General features: G+C 54.7%; 1 protein-coding gene across 1 annotated transcript; it reads right to left on the bottom strand.

Moving 5' to 3' along the window:
- Positions 1 to 1,183: 1,183 nt before the first annotated feature.
- On the bottom strand, positions 1,184 to 6,714 carry LOC142929264 (uncharacterized). Its single transcript, XM_076070171.1, has one exon. It carries the CDS (start codon positions 6,671 to 6,673, stop codon positions 1,358 to 1,360), a length of 5,316 nt encoding a protein of 1,771 aa, XP_075926286.1. The 5' UTR covers positions 6,674 to 6,714; the 3' UTR covers positions 1,184 to 1,357.
- Positions 6,715 to 8,685: the final 1,971 nt, after the last annotated feature.

The following is an 8,685-nucleotide window of genomic DNA, read 5'->3' as shown; positions in this document are numbered from 1 at the left end:
GCACGAGCCTTTAAACGTGGCACTGAGTTCATAAGGAATATATAAACAGTTTATAACGAATGTCAACTCTGGGAAAAGTTGACAATGTTATGAAAACATTACAACCATTTATGAATAAATTACAGAAATAACTACTCTGAGTTTTTCAACGTGACCCTTTCATCTTTTTAATAGAGCCAAGTTTGATGTCACGGTTGTCTGCGTGAGTAGTACAAGTAGTAAATGTGTCTCGCCTGTAGATGGTTAAGGTAATGGCATTAGGATGTCTAAAATTGTCTCTCCCTCTTTCCACAACATTCAATCAGGTGTCCCCACCCACCCAACCAAAGTATTCGGGCAGCACAAGCTGTCCATGACCCTCACATGCTCCGAGAAGTGGTGGTCATCCTTGATCCAGAAAAAAAAGTCTCTCTGACTGATTTTGATCAATTCTTTTGGTGATACGACATTGTCAGTGGTGCACAAGGACAAAAACAAAACTACTGATTTTCATCAAAAACACTGCCTGAAAATGAAATAAGTTTCGGCCAATGACCCTTCTTCATTTAATGTACGTGCTATGATAAAGGACCACTGTCCGTAATGGTACCTATTATATATGTTACCTTTAAAGGTGTAGTGGGTTCCAGGACACGGAGACGGCAGAATAGAAGCAGCACTATTTATTTAAACCTTAACAAGGGTTACACTAGAAGGGGTAGCGGCCCCTCCACCCGTATAACTCAGGAACACACCCCAGGCTCTCTGGCCTAAGCTCTAGGCTCCCAGTTCCTCCTGGTAGGGCTCTAAGGGAGGCTATCAGATCCGGCCCTGGTTAGGCACAGATCTCGGCACCCCGCCGACCAGACCGGCCCTTAGAAGGACTCTGACTCTGGGGCTCTGGGGCCGCACCACTGGCTTGCTGTGCCGGCCCTGAAAAGGGCAGCGGTCACAGGAGTTCCAGGGTCTCACCTAGCTGGCCTTCTTTCTTCACTGGTTGCTTCAGCCTCGGGCCCCACACTCTGCCCCGAGCTCCCTGGCTCCCCGCACTTTATACCCACTGGAGCCTTAGCGGACGTTGTTGTAGCCACCAAGGTGTGGGTGAACCACACCTTCCCGTGTCATGTGTTTATTCCCCATAGCACCCCTACATCACCCCCTCCCGTGTAACCCGCAGCCGTCCCGGCTGCAACAATACTCGAACAATAAACACAACAAACCCCCACCCGTGCGTGCCTCATAAGAACGAACACCCCAATAAATAACCCAACCCACCTATACAAAATTTCACTATATACACATATACATTGTACCCGCCCCCCCCATCAACGCAGCAAGAAAACTTAACAGTGAACAACAAGAGTAACAAGAACCATTTTTACAACAAGCGGCGCATTTTGGCGCGAGTCCGATTTGCGGGTCCATCGTAGGGGGAGGGTCCGGTCGGCCCGGCAGTGGGCACCGGCTGTGCAGGTGCACCGTCTTCCGTCACCCCGGAAGGGCAAACTCCGTCCCCACCGGGTGGCGCAGGCGCGCTGGAAGCCGTCATTCTTGAGGCGCCTGAAGGTGGAACAGTTAGCGAAGCATCAAGGGCAGGTGACGAAGACGCCGTCCGGGAGTCAGCGGAGACATCACATGCTCGGCCTGTGTAATGTGGTGGAGGGACGCGCGGCGCCACAAACGGCTTCAGACGCGAGGGGTGTACGTACCAGCGGCGTTTCCCCCACTGGATACGAACGCACTGCGGCCGCATAACCTTCACAATAACCACAGGGCCCCTCCAAGGCCGCAACAATTTCGCCGAGGTCGCCAACGGCACCTGAGGGCAGTGCAGCCAGGCTTGATCGCCTGGCTTCCACGCATGTGTGCGTGATTGGCGCGATCGCAACCTCTCGTTGGCCTTCTGCCGAGAGGAAGAGTTTTGGGCCGCTGCCTCCCGCGCCTCGGTCAACCTCAGGATATTAAATTTAACGTGGTCGGCCAATTTCGATTTTCTGCTGGTTTCCGAGACGCGGAGCTGATTCGCAATTGGTGGGTCAACGTCGCGACCGTACATCAAAAAGAACGGCGAGAAGCCGGTTGCCGCGTGAGGAGCCATTCTATAGGCGGCCAAAACCCCCGGAATGTGAAGGTCCCAATCGGTCTGGGAGTCACACACCTGGTGACACAACATAGATGTGAGCGTCCTATGCAGCCGCTCCACCATGCCATCGGTTTGTGGGTGATAGGGGGATGTGCGAATCTTTTTCGTACCAAGAAGCGCACACACCTCGTGCAGAAGGACGCCAGAGAAGTTCTTCCCTTGGTCAGTCAGCAGCCGTTCGGGAGCACCCTTGTCGAGGACATAGCCCTGGACAAAGGCCTCGGCAACGGCTGCTGCTGACTGGTTAGCAAGAGGCCATGCCATAGGCCATCGGGTGAAATATTCCACGCCAACCAGCAGGTACTTGTTACCCCTAGGGGTCGCAGGGAAGGGCCCCAATATATCGAGTGCGACGAGTTCGTTAACCCGAGAGACCGTGATAGATTGTAGCGGTGGGCAGGCGCCTTTCGCTGGTGGTTTTCGTTGGGCGCACTGAGTGCATGCACCCAGGAGGTCATCCACATCCCTTGCCATACCCGGCCAGAAGAAATCCAGCTGGAGCACGGCAAGGGTCTTGTGGGTCCCCAGGTGCAAAAGTCGCTCGTGTGCGGCCCAAACGGCCTTACCCCGCAAAGCGGATGGCACCACAAGCCTGTGACGGCAGGCCCTCCCATCCCAATGCATTAGGAGCCCCTGGAGCAGCCCGTATGAATCAATCCCCGCGACCCCCCGCACGGAACCCCCTGCGCGACGACGCAACGCGAGGAGGGATGCGTCCTCCATCTGGAGGCGCCCCCATTCAGCAACGGACAACCCCAGCAAGGAGTCCGCACCTCCCTCCCCGACAGGACCCTCAGGCAAGGGGTCCTCAGTGGCAGCAGCGAGAACCGGGATATCTAAGGGGGGGCTATCCTCTGGCGGCTTACAACGCCCCGATCCCCTGAGACAAGCGCAATCTGAGGCGGGCGGCAGGCGAGACAGCGCATCCGCATTAGTGTGCCGAGCACCCTTCCGATATGTGGTCGTGAAATCATAATCCTGAAGGATTTCGAGCCATCGGGACAATTGCCCCGAAGGCTGTGTCACCCGCAAGGCATATTGTAATGCCGCATGGTCCGTACGGACAGTGAAATGCCGACCGTACAGGTATGGGCGATACTGTTGCATAAAAAATACAATAGCCAAGAGTTCCCGACGCGTGACGCAGTATCTCTGTTCCGCCGGAGACAAAACCCTACTGCCATAAGCCACGACGCGTTCCACACCACAGATCACCTGTGAGAGCACACCCCCAATGCCCGTATTGCTGGCGTCTGTATCGAGCAGGAAGGGTTCCGAAAAATCGGGGTAGCTCAATGGAGGGGCCCGCACGAGAGCGTCGCGAAGGGAACAAAAAGCGACCTCCTCCTCCTGGCCCCAGTGAAATTTCACTCCCTTCGCCGTCAGAGCGTGTAAGGGCTTAGCAATGGTCGCGAAATCCGCGACGAACCGCCGGTAATAAGACGCAAATCCAATGAAACTCCTGACCTCAGCCACCGAGGTGGGGGTTGGCCAGGAGTTGACACACTGCGTCTTTGCGGGATCGGTGGATATGCCCGAGCGGCTGACGATGTGCCCCAAATAGCGTACGGATTCCCGTAGCAGGTGGCACTTTTGCGGCTTAAATTTCAAATTCGCAGCACGCATTTTGAGGAACACGGCGCGCAAGCGCAAAAGGTGTTCGTCAAATGTCTTGCTGAACACGATGACGTCATCCAGATAGATCAAACAGACGTTCCACTGTAAGCCAGCCAAAACCAGTTCCATAAGGCGCTGAAATGTCGCCGGAGCGGAGTGTAATCCCATAGGTAACCGGTTAAATTGGAATAGGCCGTGTGGTGTGCGAAACGCAGTCTTTGGCTTGGACTCATCATCCAATGGGAGTTGCCAAAATCCGGATAACAAGTCCAACGTAGAAAAAAAACGTGCGCCAGCCAGAGCATCCAGAGATTCGTCCATCCGGGGAAGTGGATACGCGTCGGCCACGGAGATCTTATTAAGGCGGCGAAAATCCACACAGAATCGCAAGGACCCATCGTGCTTTTTGACAAGCACTATGGGTGCTCCCCATGGACTGGTGGAAGGGGCTATAATGTCTGCAGCCAGCATGTCATCCACTGCCAATTTGACATGATCTTTTTCGGCCGGACTTAACCGAAAAGGATTCTGGCGTACCGGGGCATTGTCACCCGTGTCAATGTGGTGACGCAACAATTTCGTGCACCCAATGTCATATTTGTGTTTACTAAAAACATCGGAAAATTCCGTCAGAAGGGTGCGTAGGCCGGCACGCTGGGAGTCGGACAGATCACTCGTGCCCGAACATAGTGTGTCCATCCAACTATCGTCCCCCTCAGAATGCGGTTGAGCCAGAGGATCGGTCCCCACATTACCCATAACCGTGTCTACCACGGGGACCGGTGTCGCGTGCGCGAGCACAGTTCCCTGAGGAACGACGGCCGTCTGTACGCCAACGTTAAGGACGAGGATAAACGGGTCATCGCTCCCCTTAACGAGCGTTTGAGCGGCCACCAGATCCAGCCCGTTTTCCCCAGCCCTCGAGGGCCCTAACAGAATTCCCTGGTCCAGAACACCGGGCACGAAAGGCCGACGCAAGCGAAGGGGCACGAGCATTTGCGCCCCGGGAGGTACACGCACCGTCCGAGTGACGAACGCTTGTATCGACGCGCACGCTGCCCTTGAGGTGACAGGGGAAGGCAGGAATGTTACCCGTCGGCCCGAGGGAAGCTCGATGCAACCCTGATCAATTAGAATTTTAATCGGCATTTTGCCCAAAAAGTCCGTCCCCAACAAGCACGGAACCGCCAGCGAGGACGAGACTAATATCGGCCCGGAGAGTTTGATATCGCCAATGCAAATTTGTGCTCGAATTTGGCCTATGATACCCAGCGAACCCCCGTTCGCTGCGTAACACGGAACGGTGACTGGGAGCAAGGGGCGGCTTTGAACGGGAAGAATATTATAAATCAAGTCTGACACAATGGTCGCCGAAGCTCCCGTATCGACGAGGATACGCACCTCGACCCCGTCAATGTGACCCGCGACCACGGACGAGCCTGCCGACGCAGCAACAATGCGGTGGGCCAATTCCGTCCACTGCCCCGGCCCGAGCACCCTCTCGACCCCGCCGCCACCCAACAAACCAATGGGCGTACCCCGAGGCCCGTACACCGAAACGCGCGAGGTGGGGACAGGTGTGTGCACAGGCCGAGCATGTGGGGTGCCGCGACTTGCCGGGTTGCGATGCGGAGGCCTGTAGGCTGGAGCGCCGTCCGACCGTCCCGGCTGTCGTTGACGAGGCGCCCGGCATTCCGCAGCCACGTGGCCCTTGCGGCCACAGTTGTAGCACGTGATGAGCGCCTTGGGGTGCTCCTGGCGATCCGGTGTGGTCCGAGCCGGCCTCCCTCCGGATCTCCACTCCACCGGGCGACCCGCCGCGAAGACCTCCTCGGAGGGGGGGATGGTCGGCGTCCCAGCGCACACCGCAGCTGCGCCCTTGGGGACGAGAGGTGATCGACGCTGCGCTATCAGGTGCGCGTGGATGTGTCTTGCTGCCCGCAAGGAGCACATGTCCGCGTCGTCCTCTGCGACGATGACGATCTGTAGCTCCTGGGCCAACGCCAGGAGCTTCTCCGTCACCATCGCGTCCACCCCTTCGCCGTCCATCCGCGGGAAAGCCGCTTTTGCGAGGGCCAGGAGAGCCGTGCGATACGCCAGCGGTGGCTCCTTCTGGCCCCTGCACCGCTCGTGGAAGAGTTTGCGGCAGTCCGACGATGGCCCGTAGACTATGGTGAGGACCTGGAGCGCCGACTGTAGCGTAGATCGCGTTGATCTGGGAGCTGTGATGAGCGTAGCAAGGGCGTCATCGTCCAGCATGGCCGGTAGCGCACTCAACGCCTCGTTGTCCGTCCAGCCGGCCATCTCTTGATGAGCGAGAAAGCGGCGTTGAAAGGCCCCCCAGTCGCCGCCGTCTGAAACGAACTCCTTCAACACCGGCAGGCGTTGTTGAAACGATGGCTTCGTCTCTGAGAGGTGCCGCGCGCCATTTCCGGCCTCTCCACCGGTGTCTGAGGGGCTGAGGACACCCATCGGCGGTCGCGCAGGTGATGACGATGCGCCCGCCGATTGGTCCTGACAGCGGGCGTCCGTTGGTGATGACGTCACCACCGCTGATTGGCCCACAGCGTCCACGTGGCGCTGCGACCCTCCAATCGCCGTGGCGGACACTGTCATGGCGGCAAATCCGAAATCTGGTGGCTGTGTTTCGGCGGGAATGGCCGTTGAACGGCGTTCGTCTCTCTGCCGCCTTTGCGCCCGCAGCCCCGCGCGGTTGATTTCCTCCAGCGTGGAAGCCGCGGCATACAGCAGCTCAGCCAGTCGAGAGTGAGCCGCCTGCAACCCGTCCTCCATCGGCGGCCACTCCTCCAGCGGCGGCTGCTGTTGGGGCGTCTGGGACATCCCAGGATCGTCGGCCGCGGCCTCTGGCGCAATCCCAGGCGAGCCGTCCTCCTCCTGGGGTTCCTGTGATCGGTTTGTACTCCTTGTGTCCATTTTAACCCCACTTCTGACACCAGTTGTAGTGGGTTCCAGGACACGGAGACGGCAGAATAGAAGCAGCACTATTTATTTAAACCTTAACAAGGGTTACACTAGAAGGGGTAGCGGCCCCTCCACCCGTATAACTCAGGAACACACCCCAGGCTCTCTGGCCTAAGCTCTAGGCTCCCAGTTCCTCCTGGTAGGGCTCTAAGGGAGGCTATCAGATCCGGCCCTGGTTAGGCACAGATCTCGGCACCCCGCCGACCAGACCGGCCCTTAGAAGGACTCTGACTCTGGGGCTCTGGGGCCGCACCACTGGCTTGCTGTGCCGGCCCTGAAAAGGGCAGCGGTCACAGGAGTTCCAGGGTCTCACCTAGCTGGCCTTCTTTCTTCACTGGTTGCTTCAGCCTCGGGCCCCACACTCTGCCCCGAGCTCCCTGGCTCCCCGCACTTTATACCCACTGGAGCCTTAGCGGACGTTGTTGTAGCCACCAAGGTGTGGGTGAACCACACCTTCCCGTGTCATGTGTTTATTCCCCATAGCACCCCTACAAAGGCATTGATTCTGAAAAAAGTGTTAAGTGGTGTTTTTACTCATTTTAGGAGGGATGTGCATTTGAGCAATTGGGTCAATTTATTTAAGTGTTTTTTATGTAAAATGAAATCTTTTACTTAAAAAAGTGTATGAGTTAGAAGCTGTTAGAAACCATTTTTTACTGATTTTTGTTGGAAAAATAGACTTGCCTAGGGGAGGCACAAGACCGATTCAGATAATCGTCACTGGTCTTGGCCATGAGAGGAAAAATACAAACTCGGTTTGCAATTTTCGTAGCGCAGCGAGCTAACCACTACACTTCTGCGCTCCCCTATATATACAAAGACAAAGCCACATGCACGTGTCTTAATAGTCATTGTAGGTAATTCTCCTCTCGGAGTCCGCTGTAGATGAAATTTTTAGATAAAGGTGGAATAGAGTTGCTGAGAAGAGAGTGCTGTACCCACATGCTGAATGGCGACACATGACCTCTTTGGGAACACTGGCAGGATCAAGGGATTGCGTTAAAGGCCACCCATAGAACACAGTTATGCGGCATTGCACCTCTCTCAAAGCTAATATTGCTGCATGTAGGTTGTTTTATATATAAGGTGCTGCAAAAGGTCGACAGATGGGGAGAATTTCAGCACCATGGACAGTGATGTGCTTACTCCACGGTAGACATTGGCTGGGCGAGCTTTCAAAGCAAAACTTTATTAATAAGCATGTGAGAGCTTGTTGAAACAATCCGGCAAGGGACACCTTGAGGCGACGCACCAACAAGGAAACAGTGAAAAGTTGGCACGACAAACGGTCTTAAAAATCGGTGTAAAATTAAACGGTTCAAACAGAGCGAGTTTGCAATCTAAATTGTGGTGTAATAACGTAATGTGCAAGTGAATAGTAAAACAACGAGTAAATAACCACTGTAAAATGTAGCAACAGTGCATGTAAATTGTAGCGGAATTACGTTCAAATTAAATATACAGTAATTCGATTCACTCCTATGTTGTTCTGTGACAGAGTACGAGACTCACAAACTGACAGTTCAAATTTTAGTTAAGGGTCTATTTAGCCCATCATCCCTCTTGGGTCGATAAGGTAAGTGCTACCTTCTGGGAAGTCATCAGTGGTCGTTTGCGGTGCAGTAACGAGTTCCTGTCATAGGAATCTGGAGTGTATACCACTGGCTTAGAATCACAAATAATAATTCTTAAATTGTGCTCCCATTTCCACCAAATCTCGGGGTGCCTAATTGAATAAAGGAATATTACAATGTAATGATGTGTCCATAGACATGGGGGTTCTTTGACCATACTTCTCCAGTCTGGCCTGTACGGGTTGATGGAGTAATTCTGGAAAAGTGTGAAACGTGGCAAGGTTTATATCGAAGGCAGATGTACACGGGCAGTGCATTCCAAATTCTGTGTAGCACAGGCAAACACACCATAACCCCGGTGTGATAAGGTCCAATGGGTTATCATCTTCA

This window comes from Petromyzon marinus, chromosome 2, assembly GCF_048934315.1.
Source record: "Petromyzon marinus isolate PM22_M1 ecotype Great Lakes invasive population chromosome 2, UKy_Petmar_22M1.pri1.0, whole genome shotgun sequence".
In the NCBI taxonomy this organism is placed as follows: Eukaryota; Metazoa; Chordata; class Hyperoartia; order Petromyzontiformes; family Petromyzontidae; genus Petromyzon; species Petromyzon marinus.
Note: the sequence above shows the minus strand (reverse complement) of the source record. Positions and strands in the feature narration are given on the sequence as shown.

Coding starts and splice junctions, on each gene's coding strand:
- LOC142929264 (XM_076070171.1), bottom strand. CDS start 6,673: ATGGACACAAGGAGTACAAACCGATCACAGGAACCCCAGGAGGAGGAC.